This window comes from Seriola dumerili, unplaced genomic scaffold, assembly GCF_002260705.1.
Source record: "Seriola dumerili isolate Sdu_G_001 unplaced genomic scaffold, Sdu_1.0 BDQW01000073.1, whole genome shotgun sequence".
In the NCBI taxonomy this organism is placed as follows: domain Eukaryota; kingdom Metazoa; phylum Chordata; class Actinopteri; order Carangiformes; family Carangidae; genus Seriola; species Seriola dumerili.
Window position 1 is genome coordinate 5,857,333 of NW_019174328.1, and position 19,004 is coordinate 5,876,336.

The 19,004-nt window shown below is 42.5% G+C and overlaps 2 protein-coding genes across 2 annotated transcripts in view; both read right to left on the bottom strand.

Annotated features, from left to right (window-relative positions):
- Window positions 1-978: 978 nt before the first annotated feature.
- On the bottom strand, window positions 979-13,386 carry gng4 (G protein subunit gamma 4). Its single transcript, XM_022743745.1, has 3 exons — window positions 13,282-13,386; window positions 11,825-11,930; window positions 979-3,142 (listed from the first exon to the last, which is right to left on the bottom strand). The coding sequence occupies exons 2-3, from the start codon at window positions 11,921-11,923 to the stop codon at window positions 3,014-3,016; spliced, it is 228 nt and encodes a 75-aa protein (XP_022599466.1). The 5' UTR covers window positions 11,924-11,930; window positions 13,282-13,386; the 3' UTR covers window positions 979-3,013.
- A 769-nt stretch (window positions 13,387-14,155) lies between these two features.
- The window catches only part of lyst (lysosomal trafficking regulator), a 41,455-nt gene continuing 36,606 nt past the window's right edge, over window positions 14,156-19,004 (bottom strand). Inside the window, 9 exon segments of the mRNA XM_022743670.1 lie at window positions 14,156-16,532; window positions 16,634-16,705; window positions 16,793-16,949; window positions 17,062-17,159; window positions 17,339-17,478; window positions 17,921-18,019; window positions 18,166-18,302; window positions 18,403-18,592; window positions 18,708-18,938. Of these exon segments, the coding sequence (XP_022599391.1) occupies window positions 16,394-16,532; window positions 16,634-16,705; window positions 16,793-16,949; window positions 17,062-17,159; window positions 17,339-17,478; window positions 17,921-18,019; window positions 18,166-18,302; window positions 18,403-18,592; window positions 18,708-18,938 (1,263 nt within the window). The 3' untranslated portion in view covers window positions 14,156-16,393.

Sequence of the window (19,004 nt, forward strand, 5' to 3'; positions counted from 1 at the left end):
ATCCTGATTGGTGCACAGAAGTTGGTTACATCTCATTTTTCTCACAGAGCCCCGCCCATTTCCAACCAGCGAGAAGAGCTCCGGAAAAAAAAAAAACGTTGTCATGTTGGAGCCATTTATTCATAGTAAGAACCTGATTTTTATTTAATTATTTCAGAGCCTTTAACTTAAAATAAATGTTGATAAATAATCTACACCACAGCTGTACTGAGGCTTTAAAAAAAATCCACCTCTGTAACTCTGACTGTCTTTAATCACATCCTGCTGCTTTGGATTGGTTCAGAGTTATAATCAGTAAGAGATACCTGACTCGCCTTATCAGTGCCATTCATCAGCAATCTCTGTACCAATTTGTACAATCTACTCAGTTCCTGCTATTTTTTCCTAAGTTGAATGTGACCTATGATAACAAATCACCAACTCGATCTCCTCATGTGACTTATGTGGCCAAAAAAAAAAAAAAGCTCTTTTGCACTGATAAAGAGACAAAGTTTTGTGAAATAGTGTCTGGATAAAATAAACACTGTCAACCAAACTTGGTGGAAAGTGGTAATTTCAGTCTTCTCCCAGGTGAGGCTGTAAATGCATGCATGGATGAACACATGAAATAGCAACGACAGATCATTTGAATCTTGATGTCAGCGGTTGATACCCGGAATTATTATTTAGCAACATTATTCATGCGACCTGCAGAGTCGGCGCATGAATTACTTCTTTTTCCTCTAGCTACTTTGTAGAAGTCAAACTGGCTGAGACTGAATTGAATCATAATCCTTAAAAAGAAAAAAACGCCACGACACATGAACAGTGCATCCAGATGGCCTGTGGTTCAGCTCAGCCACAGGGGGTCTCCACTACACACCAGAATATCATGTTCCTCTATGAGACCCACAACGATTTGCAGTGGCTTTTCATGTTATCAGTGTGATCAGACAGACTGTATCTCAAAACATCAGTGAGAGACATGAAGCAGAAAGATTGAAGACACGGCACATCTGGGTTGCCCTTTTCCTTTAATTCATTTGATCCATCAAATGATTTACAAAGCCTGCTATTTAAATGCTATTTTTTTTCCAAAACAATAATACCATTCATGTATACAGCTGCACATTGTCAACATATCCGGACTCCAATGAGATTATTATGTGCAGAGTAGCACCCAGAAAGTCAATGAGGAGGCAATATTTCATCTCATAATAGTTCTCTCTGTTATAGATAGAAATAAATCCATGCAATATTCATCTCTAGCCGTTATATTTCTTGTTTCAGATTTGGCACCGTCCTGAAGATGAGGTCAGTGAGAGCGCCCTGAGGTCAGTCTCAGGTTTCCAGATAGGAAATGATAACGATAATGATCCTGAAAACAATTTGAGTCCAATAGTTTTGTGTTTGTGACAGTCTAGCATCAGAGTTTAATTCCTAATTCAATGGCTATTCAAGTACCAAGAGGAAATTTCCTTTAATTTACAGAAACGATGCTGCAAAAAAGCCTGAACCACCGAAGGGATCATATTATGTAAACCGACCCTTATTTTTAAAAAATACTCAGATAGTATCAATAATTGCATGATTTATAAATGTCTTTTTTTCCTAAGTATCATACAAGCTTAGTAGCACTACACGTCATGTAGCTGTCAGTGCTATGCAACAAATATTCAATAATACTACTGATAATAACAATATTAATAACGATCATAACAATTCATCGTAAAAATTAGCAAATGCTATTCAACTACCATGTAAAGGAAATGTTTTTCGACAGTGTGCTTTTTCTTCCAAAACAAACAGAACGGAAAAAAGGCTGCGGGAACACAGTGCGAGGATCACACTGCTCTCACAGAAATTGGCACTGTAACATACTGTACACTCTAAAAGACTGACGGCCCCTCGGAAACAGAGGAGGCTGTCAAAAAGGAGCAGAGAAACATGCAGGCCTCTGGTCTGGCATTAATGTCAAAGGCCGTGCCATTCACTCGAGGACAGGCAAAAAGAATCAGGCTCAGGAAACATGCCCAGCAAACAAATGAGACCCGTTAAGGAAATAAGAGGAGAAGATATCCTGCAGCTTGTAAAAATATTCCAGTCGTGGGGCCGCAGGATTAACTGATAGTGTCTCTGATTTGAAGTGGATGAAGTATATGAGGAGTAAATCAAACAGAGCAGTAAAGGTAGAATGCATTAGAGCGGGCATGGGAAGGAGGCGGCAGATTCATAAATAATTTTTGACTTGAGGGTTGTTTGCACAGTGATAACCCTGAAGAACTCATCTCGCCATTGAAACATTAGCTGTGCACCTTTCAATAAACAGAGTCTATTTATTTATTCGCAGGTGAACTGATGTGCAGCCCCCTGCTTATTATTACAGACCGAAAGAATTCACTATTTGAGATAAGGTTTCTGTTTGTGGGCTCTAATGAGAATCGGACTGTACTGCAGCACTAACGCGAGCGGGTTAACTGTTGCTGACTCTACAGGCAAATTGAAACAGAAACCACTAGTGAGGGAAGTGTCAAATTTCAGTAGTACTTTCAGTAAGTGTTGCTACAAATAGTCAAACCTGTGCTCTGAAAGCAATAAAAACTAACTCAAATTATGTTCAAGATGATACAAAGATAAATGTTTTTTATTCAGATAAAGGGAAAGGGAATAAATGTTTTAAAAAGGTGGTAGACACTGGGCACATTTCTGTTTCCTGAGGCATGTTAAGATCTAGCACAATAAAAGAAAAAAGAAAGAAAAACATCTCTCATCTCATTAAGCACTGAGCAAGGCTGTTCTCTAATAACAAAGCAATAACAAACCTATTTAACAAGACATGATACGCTCACTGGGTTGCCAGTTTGGTAGCTGACTCCCCCAAAACCCTCAGCCACCAGGACAGAGCTGACCAACAACAGAGTGTCCACCTGGCAAAACTCAACTCAACGCCTATGGCCAGTAGCTTCAGGTGTGGTGACGACAGAGAAGGCAGGCAACGCCATGCCTGCACCTGTACAGCTCTACCGGCAGGTCATCAGAGGATGGTGCAGAAGAACTTCTTCTCCCGGAAAGGGTTCTCGGAGGCGGGGACGGGCACGATGAGCGGGTCCTCGCGTATGTGGGCGTCGCAGTACGCCATCAGGTCTGCAGCTGCTTTGGATACCTGAGATGTTGAGATGAAGGAGAAGGACATTCATATGTGACCAGATGTTTCTCTTACTATCATGTTCCCTTTGGCTGAATCCCTCCCTCTCTTTGTCTAAAACGTCTTCGGGATGTTTTTGGAGCAAAATTAAACCTAGTCTCCCTCTTTTCCAGCCCACCATGCTTCATTTACAACATTTTAGAGTTATCTCACCTCCTCAGGTGGTGTCTGAGTTTGTTTCTGGTTCTTCTAACACAGAGTCCTTCAGCCATATGACTTAAAAGTTCAAAGCCAGCTGGGGACTTTTTGTTGCATCTCTCTTGCATCATTTTCCGTCATTTCACCACCGTCAGTGTCTAATAAAGGCATAAAATGCCGCTAAAAATGATCACTTTCAAAAAAGTACTCTGCAATGAAATGAAGTATCTATAAGGAGAGAGAAAGAGATTTTAAGGAGCTGCTCAATCAGATGGAGCCACTTTGGAATTCCAACATGGCACTTTTAAGCTTAACTTCTTTTTCCTCTTGAACATTTATTTTTCATTTGAGAGTAAAAATTGTATCTTATAAAAACTATAATGAATAGCTGAAGGTAGTGTTTTGTTGACTTGATGATCACTACTATGATGATGTATGAGGCTCATTGCTGCCTGTATAAGGTAAGTGGATACGGCAGACACGACCCTGATGAAGGTAGGACAGCCAAAAACATTTGGCGAGGTGAATAAAGCACGGTGTACCGGAGAGGAGTTGTGTGACGTTTTAATTTTGATAGACTTCCACTGAAGACCATAATGCTCTGCGACTCGCTGCGTGTTCGTTCTGGCAGAAAAATGTTTTTGGAACTAAACTCGATCCAGATGAGACCTGTCCAAAATCTGGATGAATGTTGCGAGGCTCCTTTTTTTTCTGTGAGAACTGCATATTGTCCGAGTTTCCGACTTGCCAGTGCCTGTGGCAACTGTACTGATGCCTGTAACCTCAGCCTCAGGCAGGGGGAGAAGACAGCTCGTCAGGATGACTGACAAGTGTTAAGGCGGGACCTTGACCGCCTGAGGGGAGAGGACGACGGGACTGACAACACACTTCCTGTCTCAAGGCGAAAAGTTGCATATGTCATGCGTGTAATTTTTAAAGTCAAACAGTGAGTATGAGTTCTACAGTAGAGTCAGACTGTATGTGAATGCAAGCTTCCACTCGGGAGCTGAGTGGGAGGTAATGGGAGGGGAAGCTGCAAATGGAGAGCAGAGGAGCAGCTGCATCAGAGGGACGGTGAGGGCTCAGGGATCTATGTGGAGGACAGAGCCATCTGATCTCCTGCCTGCCACTTCACCTCACCCACTGCTGCTCTCACAAGAGAATACAATGCACAACATCCATCCCTCTGCCTATCACTTTTAGTCTTAAAGAGGGATTATTATAGTACTATCACCACAGCATAAAATTATCCTGTCTGAAGGGCTGTGGATCGATACCCGGTGCTGATTTTAAAGGAACAACAGGGCTGCTTTTATGCTATATTTTTCTTGATGTCAATAAATCCCATTAAAAGACCAAACACAACAATGCATTATTCAGTCTCTGAGCCTTTCTGACTTCCCTTCCCTGTGGCACTCAAGCTGCAAGCCCATTCATTCCCACTGAAGACGTGTGTCTATTAAAGCAGCTCACAAATATATACTTCCACTTTTAAAAAAGACTCATGGATTTCCTAAAACATCTGGGCAACAAATGTTACTCAAGCAGGAGTAAACATTGTTAGCAGCGCATTTGTTAGGGACTATTTTCAGTCATGGATTAATACACATTTGGTGGCACAGAGGAATCAGGCTTTAGCCTCACAGGTAATACTTGTTGCTAGGATCAATTTATTATTGGTTTGGTCTTTTCATGGGATTGGGTGACAATAAGAAAAATACAGAATGTCACCAGCTTTATCCTTTAACCTGTTAACCACCTTTCCATGTCAGAATACACAACTTTTTAACAATACCATAAAATCCTGTTTTCTTTTGTATCCCATCAGGTTTATTCACTCTATCTTTACCTCAGTCGCCCACGCAGGGTTCGGGATTCCCCTAAGGAGCCCCAAGACAAATATGTGATGATTACGGGAATAAAAACAAATAAACAAACATATACTTCTGTTAAACAAATGATATTTCTGATCTTTGCTTTATTCTTGTGAGATACTGGACACTCTCACCTCTTCAGGGCAGCTAGAAATCCTTCAAATGAATCAATCTTAGAAGGAAAAAAGACTCAGTGGTTGAGCTGTTCAGACTTCACGCCCACACTGAGGCCACCACCTGTGATGAGGGGGTCCTTGCTTCATTTTAAGGGGTCACACCGAGCAAAGCATTTGGAAACCGCTGAGAGGAAACCTCACTGTTAAATAAAGATTTTCCACCCTGCATCCTCCACTAGAAACCAGGAGACGGTGTTTAGTTATAAGAGAAACATTAGATTCCCAAACAAACAAACAAAAAAAAAGGCAAAATGACAGAACAGTATAATCACTCATGTTTTCCTCTCTGCATGATGCTGTTGGCTCGCTGCTCTAACTACTGTAACCACCTTGTTCCAGCTAATGCGTCTTTATTATTTTTGTCAGCCTCACACCACCTGTGCTGTGGCTCCGTGCGTGTTTTTGCAATTCCTCTGTGGCTAATAAAAGCTGATAAGTCACAACGATTGCTTAATACACCTCACAGCGAGATTAAAGGAAACAGAGGTGACATTTTCTTTTCTAAATCTGACAGGATCCGCTTTTAGAAAAACACTTAAATTGTGACAACTCTGAACAACACTGGAAAGTGTGTTTATGCATTTCCTAAAATGCAAGAGAGGAAATCAATAGAGCAATGCAATGTAAAAATCATCAGTGGGTAGGTTTACATGCACAACAATATACTCATATGAATATTTGAGAGCATTTGATGTGACTAAATCGGGGATTAAACTGAACACCAATTCTCGATTTGACTAAGGTCATACTCAAAGCATGAGAGGGGCATCATATCGCAAAAACTAATCAAAAGACGCACATTAAAGGTTACCTCTAATGGCTGATTATTTCAGCTGCATCATTATTTTAAATACTTTTTGTCTAAACTACGGTGGCCACGAGAGCTAGCAAAGCAAATACTCTCAACGCAACCATTTACAGAAACGTGCTGCGAGTAGCACAGACGACAAAGGAAGTGTTTCCAGGTGACACAAAAAAGTGATGAACCCGGCAAGGACACACTTGCTTGGATGTACATCCATGCGCACTTGTTGTTCGTTGCTTTTCATGAAATTAAAGTCACAAAGCATTGATCAATAAGTGCGCCCAGCCGTATTTGGTTGTGTTGTGAGTATTTGCAGCGCACGTGTTGTCAAATTACTGAAGATTTTTTCTGAAATTGTTTGTGTTTTATCTGTTTGCATGTGTTTTCTGAAGTTGCAGTGCGTTGATCTTTCAGGGCCACCGTCCTAATCTGCCCAATCCAGTCCCTAATCTCGGTCTGCACAAAGCAGAAACATTAACAAAGCTTTCTCTTGCACTGCAAATAAACTGCTTATTCTCGTAATCAAACATAAATGCAATAATTACATTATCGTCTAAGTGCAGCCAGGGTTTCTGCAGAAAACGGGATCCCCACAGGACAATGATTGGTAGTGCACGGTGTGTGTGTGTGTGTCATTAGGCCCAGACTGACTGTAATTACACTGCAGCCCCATGATGGAAGGAGAGTCCTTCTAATTAGCACAGATCACATTGCTTTGGCTGATTGAGCAATTAATGAGAGTGTGGTGATCCCTCAATCAGCAGCACAGAGACCACTCTTGTCACTGACACACTCTCTCCCTCATCAGATCCCTTAATTAAATTTAAGGGATCGCCAGACGTGGCCAACTATCTGTTTTATCCTCTTTCTCTGCACTTTTCTCTGCTTTCATTCGCAGCCACGTTCTACTTCACTGGCTCTTTCTTTTTCTGGGGCTGTTAATAAAGAATTACTTGGATCTCCACATCTGACGTGTCAAGTGGTTATAAAGCACAAACAGCTGCCTGCCTATCAATCATCCAACTACTGCTGGGGAAAAGAATACAGATGTGAGATCATGCCAATACTAGTATACTTTTTTTTTTTTTTTATAGAGGAGCCGACTCTTCTATCTCACAGAGCTAAAAGGTTTTCACGTAAGAGCGAAACTGCACCACTCTGCAGCCAAACCAGACTGCAGAAGTCAACTATTCAGAACGCTTAGATTTTTGTCGGAGCTGCTACGCGGCCGAGTGAAAGCCTTTCAGATAAAGATCAACTCTGACATTTAAGATTCATTTACATTCAAGTCTGATGCGTCTTTTTCAATAAAATGCTAAGGTGACAGTAAAACTGATAAGTCAAATCTATTCAGACACTGATCTAAACACTCCTGTTAGATAACAACATCATTTTACACTTTTTTGTCATTTACCTTCACCTTCAGCAGAACTGTAAATGAGTCGGTTTACCTCGCACACTATTTCAGGTTGGGACAGCAGGTTATCATGCATGCTCTTGTTTTATATTCTAGCCATTAACAGTTTACAACTTCCAGTGCACTTCAGCCGCAGCCTTCCCATCCTTCTTACTTAGTGAAACACACTGAGACATTCTTGTTTTTTTGTTTTTTTTTTCCTTTTATCAGTCAGCTATCACCACTAAATCTAACAGGACATTTACTCTCTCCAATCCAAACCAAGTGGAAATGGAAAACACTTCGCAAATGTATTTTTTCTGTTGTGTCGCTGTCCTTTTTAGCACCAGCATGTGAATCCACTCACGAAACTGGCTGTAGGCCTGAACCTGCTGAGTAAATGTTAAACAACTGACCACGAAACAGAGAGACAGCTCACCCAAAAAAGAAGGTGGGGACAGATTCAGCGTTAAAAATGAACAGTCTGATAAGACTGGTGTCCACGTGTCCAAATCCATTAATGTTTTTATGCTGCACATCAGCCAGAAAACTTCCCATTATTTTTGACTGATAGTTACCCACATTGCTAACCTTGTTTTCAAAGTCAACTCATAGAATCAAGTGTATTAATGTTAATATTGCCATTTTGTCCCCAGTTTGTTGTCACTTCAGTAGTTCTTGTCGCCACCTCTGACTCTGAATTACATGTGAGTTTTTTTCCACTCAGCTGTTATGGTATGATACGACATGAACATGGGATTAGTGCTAGTCTTTAATCAAACACTGCGGCTTGAGAGCACTCAGCACAGAAATCACCTACATCTTTTCCATCCTGTTGAAACAGCTGAAGCTGCTCTGTCTAAAAACTCTAAAAGGTTGAGTATAATCTACTGAAAACACTTTATAGGTTCAATCTTCACCACTGTATTCAGATTAGTAATAACATAACAATGTCACAGACTTTTACTATTAACTTTACTATTGAACCATGATTTTAAAAAACTGTACAGCTGAACGCACTAAGTCGCCATGATTCATATTTATTTTCATTTTTATCTAATATGATTTGTGCTCAACTTACTTTATTCTGTAAATAAAAAAATGTTTGTATTATGGTACGTTTCATGTTTCTTTCTGTTTCCACTAAAAGTAAATATGGTATTTTGGAGAATTGATTTTAAAAAGATCATGGTAATGTTGTTTTCTATACCTCTAGTGACACACATTACTTTTTATTTTGATGGACTTCGCAGCTCGCACTTGTCTGCACCGCGCTGTGTTAGAATAATTTGATCCATTTTGGGCCTTTTGAGCTCCCATAGACTTACAATAGAAAAACTGGGGGTGTATGTGGGATGTGGAGGTTATCAGTCTGCGCACGGTGAATGGAGACTTCTCCTTAAAAACCCTGTGAATGTCTGAACCAAAATAAGTGAGAAATGAAAATCAGATGTTGTGTCAAAAAGTCAACTTGTAGGTTAAATCAGGGATCCTCTATATACATCTTCCAACCCCTGTTTTTAAGGCGCGGGGATAATCACTTTGTTTTTTATGAAGAGGAAGTTTCCTTGTAAGCAGCCTTTGTTGTGCTTAGTAGGGATGATGGTGTATGGCAGGCTTCCAGACCCGGCTGTAATGCTGAGCGAACAGCCTCGGGGCTGTGGGGCAATCATTCCCCGAGCACATGAGGAGCATACCCAATGAGATGATGACACCGCCTTTTAAGTTGCAGAAGAAGTCGTTGATGAAAACTATTGAGAAGAGTCTGTTGTTGCGGTGATCTTAACACTGTGCAAACAATGACTTCTATTAATGGTTCTACTGAATCTATTGAATGGAAGTAATATAGAAATAAGGTGACTGATCTCAACCATAAAGAGCATATAGGGCTCAAAAGTCAATATTTAACCAGGTGTTGTTTGATGAGGACACTCACTCTTTATGAGGCCTCTACAGCTGTTTCACAATAAAAGTCTGGTGGAGTTGCAGGAGGTTAAAGGTACAACGGACATAACAGAGAGTATTAGCACATTCATAGTCTAGATTTTCTTTGCTGAGTCTAGGAATTTGAACCAGTGACCTTAAGCTCACAATCCTGCTGCACACTCGCAGAAATCAAACACTGGCCGCGTAAGATGAGGAGAAATCCTGCATGACCCAGTGCTAACCGAGGACATGCTCTACAACCATCCTCTGAAAGGACTGGTAGAAAACTGATGTCAGAAGTGGTCAACAATCACCGTGACCCATCATGCCTCCGGGTTCATCCCTCACAGTTACTACATGGGAGGTGCTTGGGTCTCCCAGCTGTGCAGATACACTCCGACAGAGAGGTGGCAACATGGGTTCTTTCAAGGTGAACTTTCATTTGACTCCTGTCAGAAGAGGCTGCACTAAACCACACTGAGAAACATTAATTTAATCATCTTGCAGTCTGCTGGAGTAAATTATGGGAACTCATTATGGTCGATTATGAGACTTTATATATGTGAAGAAAGTTGTATAAAGCCGTTTGTGGCTCCAGAGGGAGCCGCATGAAATCTGATAAATGACGTCAAGTGATGTTGGAGGAAAACTAGAGGAAGAAGGAAGAAGAATGAATGGAATAAAAAAGGACAATATCTATGGTTCTGCTGCATCAGCTCTGAGGCCTTGCGTCAATTGTAAGTGACAGTGTTACAGCAGAGCAATGTTGAATCAGTGCAGTGCTGTTTGAAGGAACAGAGAAACCATGAAGGACAAACATAAGGTAATGGTGATGGTATACTGTCACTGTCTCAGGCCATCCAATGTATTCATAATGCACTATGATGACAAACAGTGTATAACTGTGGACAAAGTAAACGACCTTTTAACTTGCATTTACATTAAGGAGTAGTGTGACATTTTGCTTTCGTGTTGTAGTTGAGAATATTGACACCACACTCATGTCTGTACCATAAATACATAGCAGGTGCCAGTGGCTTGTTAGCTTAGCTTAGCTTTAAGACAGGAAACAGGGGAAACAGCTAGCCTGACCCAGTCACAACAGGAAACAAAATTCACTTTCCAACACCTCTGAAGCACAACAATTAACATTGTTATATTGCTTTGTTTCATTTGCACAAAAAGTGTAAAAACTTGAGCATGACCAGGAGCAGTCACTTCCAAACAAACCAGATATAACGATATAACATGGTGATCGTCAGCTTTAGGTAACTTTATTACCTTTGGACAGAGGGAGGCTATAGCTGCTTACCTGTGTTTCCAGTCTTTATGCTAGGCTAAGCTAACCGGCTCTAGCTAGATATTTTCTATACAGATCTGTTCATCTGACTCTCAGCAAGAAAGGGAAAAAGTGTATTTAGCAAATCTATTCCTTTTCATTTTGTGTTTTTAAAATGACAAGATGGCAGCATTTGCCTAAGTATGACTATGTCAACAAATTCTATGAAATCAACAAAACCAACAAAACCAACCAAGACTAAGCCTCTAAGACCATTTACTCTTACTGAAGCAGCAAATAATGTTTCATTTCATTAAAGAAAACACTCTAATATCCTAAAACAGCTGGGCACTGTAGTTTTTATCAAACTTCACTCAAACAGGAGTAATTATTGCATTAATAGGGGACTAATTTGAGCTGCGGATTAATAGATATTTGGCACATAAGTGAGTGGGACAGTGTATGTGGGATTGACATACAATAAACTACAATGCCCATGTTCATCATGACAGAGCGTCGTCATGCTGACATGTTTTTAATAGTTTTTTCAGTGTAGATACTGAGATAGATAAATTATTATTATCATTTCATTGTGTGCAAATACTGAACGGTGACAGTCAAGAATGATAGACATAAAATAAATAAAAATAACTAAATGTTATTTAACTGGAGGTTTGATACACAGATGTTTTACCCTGTATATTTCACAGCTATATATATGCAGACCCATTTTATCACCATTTAGATAAGCTGATGTACATATGGACACACACACATGGCAGCTTATAACATTGAAGGTTCATGTTTAACTGTCATACAACTCTCATGGCAAAGATACAGTAGCTCAACCATCTGACGAGTTAAAACATGAATAAATTTAGTTGTAAACTCTCTGTTAAGGTTTGTACTTGCATCAAGTGGAGCTACAATTTTTGAAAGATGAGTCTCTGAGTTTTTAGAATGACGTACACTTCAACTGGTGATTCACACATTGTTGAAAAAGAAACACATGCAAGGTGACACAGGTGAAAATAAAAGCCCTGTACCTTTATCCTATCCATGCAGGCCTCCATCTTCAGCTGCTCCACAGCTTTCCTGGCTTGGGAGATGCTGGCGGTGCTGTTGTTGGCGATACCGTCCTTCATGGTGCTCCTGTGATGCCAAACAGAGGCACAAAGGGGGACACATAGAGTCAATGAACATCACATTAAACCCAGAGAGCAGCAGCCCCCCCCCCCCCGGTGATGTCCCTCAGAAGCAGCCACTTTATGCCCCAACCTTTTTTTTTTCTTCTTTTAATTCAAAGGACCCATTTTGTCGGGGGGGGATCTGTTTTACAGCAGCTAAGCTCCATTTTATCTGAAGAAAGAGCTTTGAAGGCAGCAGCTGGACAGCGGTTTGTCATTTGTCAGTAAGCGTTCATGCATGATTAGTTTTCTTTTCTTTATTTTCTTGGTAAAGTTATTCTTTACAGTAACAGGCTGGAGGGGAAGTTACACAGCATTAAAACACACCTCTTGGAGCGTGCAGGGTTCAAATGCTTTGCTCAAAGACACTTCAGGAGACATCTGGGGGTTAATGTTGCCTCTTTTCCTGAGAATTATCAGGTCTTGGACCCTTTCAAGGCAATAAAACCTACAACTTTCCCCTCCTCCTCCCCAGCACCTACAGACTGGATCAGACTCTTCGCTTTTATCTTTTCAACTTTCTCCACAGTGTGCATCAATGCATCTGCAGACTGTTTCATCTGATCCACAGCCTCTCTGTAGATCTAAGTAATGACTAAGTCTTGCTCTCATTTTAGGCCCCTTGACCCCCCTCACTCCTGTGTCCCAGTTTGGCAGCCAGAGCAGAGCCAGATGACATCTGACCACATATAGCTTTTATAATAATCTGCATGAAAACATGAAGCATTTGACTGAGGTGGGATGCTGCTGAATCAATTCACACTGTGAATCTTTTTTTTTTTTTTTTGCATCGATTTGTTTATTTATTTCATTTTCATCGCATCAAGTCGAATTTAACTGTATTGAAACAGATGTTATGAAGCAGATGTTTAGGAAAGGGGGATGCAGGCGGTGAATTCATCCTCCAATCCCACCCTTCGCGCCTCTAAAGCCAATTTATAGCTTTTAATCACACCCTCGTAGGGAAGCTATCAGGCCTTTTCCATGCAGGTTCCCCCTCGATTCGTCCATCCTGAAGCTCACACGGCTACATCTGGGGCTGTAACGGGGTCTATGCTGTTTTATCCAAATGTAACGATGCTAATTGTTGATGCAGATCCGTCAAACATGGGCGACTCTTATTTCTAAAGGGGATTAAATTGTGGACACACACCGTGCGAGCTGCGGGCCCTGGTTAGAGCAGAAAACAGCAAACCACACATCATGAAAAAAAAAAAGATTTTGCATGAAGGAATAATGAAAAAAAAAATCTCTTGACGCTTCGCTGCATTGCGCGGCTATGATCTGATTAATGTAGGCTACAGCCGCCGACCTACCTCAAAATGTGCCAATGGATTTCCAATTTGGAGAATTCCGGGTTGACTCCACCCAACACACACACACACACACACACACGCACGCACACAAAAAAAAACAGAGGATCTGTCAAATATCAAATGATAAGAGGAAATCCCAGCCTCGTTTCGGTGTGGACTGAACCCGAGGAGGTAAATCCTGGCGTTTTGATTTCGCCTCAGCGGCTCGCTCAGTGTGAGTCGTGCGTATTCCGTGTAGGAAGATGAGATCCAAGCGGCGAGGTCTTGGTGAGCACCACGGCTGGACTTGGAGAGATGTTACGCATGCAGCAGGGGGGGAAACCTCCGTATGACGACCAGATACAGGCTGTGGGGCAGGGAGCACTCGATCAGTGGACCAGGAGCTGCAGCGAGCAACAATGCAGGATGCGCTTCTACTGTACAAACTGGCCCTGAACGCACCGACGCTGCCTATTAGTCAAATTAGGATCTGCTGTTTTTCTAATTTGCTTTATTGCTGCAGAAGGCACCAGAGATCTGCAGGCTTCCCCATTTCATTTTTACATCAGCTTTGACATCACCGGGTCCCCCCCCCCACCACCACCATAGTAACCGATGGGCCTCATCCATAACAACACTGCTGCTCTTTGGGGGATTTGCATCCAGATTAAAAACCCTGATTCAACCTAACTGATTGATAATCAATGTTTTTTCTTTTCTTCCTATTTATACTCTTGATTTAATAGTCATTTGTGCAGCATCACCTAGGTTTCCTCTTGCTTTAGATGCCCCTGAACGCACCTCTCCACACAAAGCAAGAAATGGACACAAAAGACAAGATGTAGTAATATTTCTTCAAATATTTATATATATTTATATATTTATAATATACTCATCACTTGGTTTGTCCATACATACACACACGCACATATATACAAACAAAAAGAAACACAAAATGAAACCTTTCAGAAGCTCAGTCCATGATGCCAAACTGCAAAACCAGCCCAGAGGTCAATTAAACAACACGATTTAAGCAACCTAAGACAATGATCTTAAATTATGCATAGCTTAAGTTATCAACTGAAAAATATTTCCTTCTGTATCAGAAAGCACAAAAAACATTGTCCATTATCATGTCTTCCTCTCTGATTTTTGCCATTTCCTCCAAAAAAAAAGTAGAAGAAAAAACATTCATACAATCTCACATAAGGATGTTAAAGAAAGAAAAAAAAGACAAACATGTTTATAAATTTCAAAGAGGAAATGTATGTACACATGCAAGCATGAAACACAGTAAACAAACGCAGTAATACCATGTCTTATACAGGCCTGACGCTGCACACAGCAAGAGTCCAGGTGGGCTGAGGAGGGAAAAAAAAAATCAAAACAACACAAAAGGAATGACATCATGATATAAGAAATATTCCCTTTCTCGTAAACAAGTCGAACACAAAGTGTAAAATGTAAGACATCATTATAGTCACCACAAAGGCAAAACAACTTGTTTCACAGCTGTATTAGAACAAACTCCTGGTTTCTCCCCATATGAAACATGATTAAATAAATGACCTATTGCATGTTCATGTCAGATATTGCTTTCTGGATTCGATTTATTAGTGGAATTAAAACAAAGCTCAGTTCATATTAAGACCACAGATCATTGGCTCTCCTTGAATTAAATGGTAGCTTATTAAAAAAAGTGCTTTGACTACCACTTGACACAGAATAACTGATAAATTGAAAAGTGCGGTAAGTTGAGTGGGAATGTAAAGAATAGCTGCATGGATCCACAGTGGGTTAAGGGAAGAAACGTTTGGTCGACTGGTTCCCAGACTGATCAGTGTAGTGTATGAGATTCTGAAATCAGAGGTAAACCTCATAAGTGCAGGAAACGCTAACTGCTCTAACCTCAGCCTGCTGGACATGATGCTCTTCACCACACCCTCCCATCTACTACAACCTTTTTTAAATGCTGCACAAGTACTGAGCGTGCCTCGCAGATCAGCGAGGATGATGGGGCGTTCAGGAGATTCCTCTCTGCTTCTTCTCGAGCTTTAGGCAGCTTGTGCTGTTTGTTAATTGCTCTCTCAGGATCTCAGTGAGCTCTCTAAAGTAGTGGAGGGTTTTAGTGCATTTGAGAGGCACAGTAAAACACAAGGGAAGGAAAGAAGGAACGATGAGCCTCCATGGTGTTTCTAATAAATAAATGAACATCAACATTTCTCAATGCAAAAGGACAGGTTCAACCAAGGAAGGCATTAATTAATGAGCCTAATGACAGCAAATGTCACACAGTCGAGGTCAGCATCATCCTAGCATGCAAAAGTAGGACAGAACAGCCAACACAGGGTACAATTCATCCCAACACCCCCGCCCTCCCATCCTTCCACTGAGCTCAGATACAAAGTGATGCAGGTCCGTGACACTAGTGTTCAGACTTGAGTGGAGCAGACAGCCCAGCAGAGTGGTGTCTCACTCCCACAGAGTGGGACGTCTCCCGGTGACAGACGCGAGGAGGGGCTCCCTCCTTCCCAGCTACTGCAGCGTCAGCGGGACGCGCTCCCCGAGCTCCAGCAACAATCTGTCAGACGACGCACTGCGGGACATCTGAGCACCGCCGAGGCAAGAGATGGGGGTCTTCACACTTTGGATCTGGCTTTGGCCAGACAATAGCAGCTTACCAGGAAACAGCAAAATCAAAATCACACGAGGATCTTTGCACAACAAAAACGCAACAGCAGGAAACAAAAGAATAGAAGACTTAACAAACCAAACATACTCTCAGAAATGCATTTTGTGTAAAGTGTCTGTTGCAGCCTCAGCTAAATATTCATCCACCCCCCACAACATTCCACTTCAGTATGTTTATAAATATATATTTATATACATATAATACTATTTTATGATCAATTCTTGATGCTGGGAGCGGCGGTGGTAGAGTTTGCTCAGCTAGAGATGGCTTTAGTTAAAAGTCAAGGAGGATTCAGGGAGGTTGAGGCCATGCTGACGAGTCCTCCCCCCAAGGAGAAGGAGGAGGAAGAGGAAGAAGAGGATGAGGAGGAGGAGGAGGAGGAGGAGGAGGGGGGGGCTCCTCTTGCTGAGAACTGGACAGTAGTAAACGTCAGACACACAGTCAGCCTGCAGCGTAACTGCTCAGGAAGGAGTAGAACATGGGCAGCTTCATGCGCTGCTGGTCCCGCCGACACCACGCCATCACTGTACCCTCACTGTTGGCTGTGTACAGGTGGTGGCCGTCACACGAGTACGTCAGGCTGAGGCACATAGGAGAGGATGTGACCATCAGACTTCCTCACAGAATTACACTGAATATTTACAATGAATAATATCTACAATGGTGCCACTGTTATGATACCTGATGATGGGTTTGCTTGACTTGGGAAAGGTGATTTCTCTCACTGGTTTCAAATCCCAGGTGCTCCACAACCTGAACATAAAAACATCAGAGAGAATAATTCAGTGTGTTGATGAGAGAAGAAGCACTTCAACCTAAAAAAATGAATTTTCTGCTCACCTGACGACCCCGTTCTCCAGCCCGCCGGCGATGACGTTGACAGACACGCCCTCCGGCTGGTTGGAGAAGGCCACAGAGCAGATGATCTCTCTGCAGTGGACGTGACCAATCAGGTCACCGTTCACCGTCCACAGACGCAGGTCGCTGCCTCCGCCCACTAGATACAAAGACACACGAGCCATGACTCACATTGAGGACCAACACACACTTCAATAAACTAGAGATGTGATATGATAAACACTGAGGTTGTACAGGGAGACGGTCCTCACCCGAGTCACAAACTGTTGCGATGTCACCTGTGGTCTCGCTGGCAGACACAGACGTCACCGGGCTTTTGTGGCCAGTGAGGCTTTGTACATAACAGAGCCTGAAGAAACATAGAGCAGCTCAAAGACCACACTAACTGTACGCTGCAGAAATGTTGTTTTACTTTAGCTTTGTCACCACACACACACACACACACAAACACACACACACACACACACTAAAGCCGCACAATTATATGATATGATATGATTAAAGCATTTTCTTCTCACACACACTGACCTGTTGAGGTCCCAGAGGATACAAGTGCCGTCTTTGCTAACACTGATGAGGATGCTGTAGGGTTTGCAGACAAACAGGCTGGTGACTTCCCCCGTGTGTCCGTACAGGTGAACCTGAGATTCCACCTCCATCTCTGACGGCTATGCAAAGACATTATTTAAACAAAAGACACATATTAGAGACCATTTACAGATCACTTACACATCTGAATACTTGCCTTTGACTCATTGCTAGCATGTATCAATCTCCAACAGGATTTTCTGAACAGCATAATTCAATTGTCACTGAAACGCCCTTCAGGAATAGAGAAACAGGAAATGTAATTGCCTGTTGGTGGGGACTGATGAAGGTCTGAAAGCCCCTCTGATGACTGAACTCCCAGACCCCTAATCCCACTTGTAGGCTCGGTGGAAATGTGTTTCAAGGGCAACTGTGATGTGACTAATGAAGCTGAGCGTTTGAGCATGGTGAAGCTGTCTAAAGAGGGGGAGAGGAGGGTGGGGGTAATGGGAGGTGGGTGGGTAGATTGGGCGTTGATGTGGAGGCGGAAGGTTAGAGGGGGACGTTGCCATGGAAACCCACCGTGGTGCTGGTGAAGCGGTTGCTGTAGGCGGTGATGACTCCACACTTGCTACCTGTAAATAGCTGGCAGCCATCAGGCACCCAAGCGCAGCTGGTCACCTGGAGGAGAGGGAGACGCACGGTTGGACAGAGGGAATGAGAAAGCTGAAAGCTCATAGGTTGATCCTCAGTGCAGAATTATGTAACACAAACAACCAGTATTTTCTTTCACGAACAGCTGGCCTGGATTTCTCTGAGCTGTTTACCTGGTGAAGTTGTGAACACTGAATAAAGTTGATAGGTGGTTCACTCTGTTTGCTCTTTAGCCTCAATATGTTGTCTGCATAGCCCCAGCTCAAGATGGCCGACCACTGGATGTCTGTGCTGTGCATACTGCGAACACCTACAGAGGAGAGAACACGAAATTAATGGAGTCAGCAGGACATTGTGCAGAACATCCTGTACATCCACTATGACTCGTGGCTGAGCGGTGGGTTTCCTACCCTGCTCCTTGCTGTAAATCATCATGAGGCAGAACATGCGGGACAGCCCGCAGATGGCTCGCGTTGGCAGAGCCAGCAGGGATCCAAACCTCTCCCCGTGCGGCTGGCTGAAGCACACCACTGGGTCTGGAGCAGAGGGCGAGCCCACGTACTCACCCCACTTCAGACCTTTGATCCATGGCAGTGGACTCTGTGGGTGGGAGAGGAAATTACCAGGTGAGCAGCACATCATTTCATGGACGATGCATTGAGTCCTGTCTTTCTCAGCACACAGCAGGCTGCCAGAGTCACACAGAGTAGATTACCGGGCACACTATTTCCTTGGCCTGTTCTCTGGTTTCTCTGAAGGCCAGATGAACCAGGAGTCCCATGGCGGCTGGCAGCTCTCCCTCCATTGTGAGTTTTGGGCCGGCCCTGCTGATATGAGAAGCGTTGAAGAGCTGCCTGGGTGTCTGTCCGTACGTCTTGATCATTGTCTCCAGGGCCCGTCGCTGCACTGGGTCTTCTACAGCCGAAACATCCATGCCAAAGTATGTCTGTGAAAATTTAAATGAAGCCGATGTAAGCAACAACAACGCAAATACTTTTTACCCATAATTCTA

Coding starts and splice junctions, on each gene's coding strand:
- gng4 (XM_022743745.1), bottom strand. CDS start 11,923: ATGAAGGACGGTATCGCCAACAACAGCACCGCCAGCATCTCCCAAGCC. Junction 3,143..11,824: donor CCTGCATGGATAGGATAAAG/GTACAGGGCTTT, acceptor TCAACATCTCAG/GTATCCAAAGCAGCTGCAGA.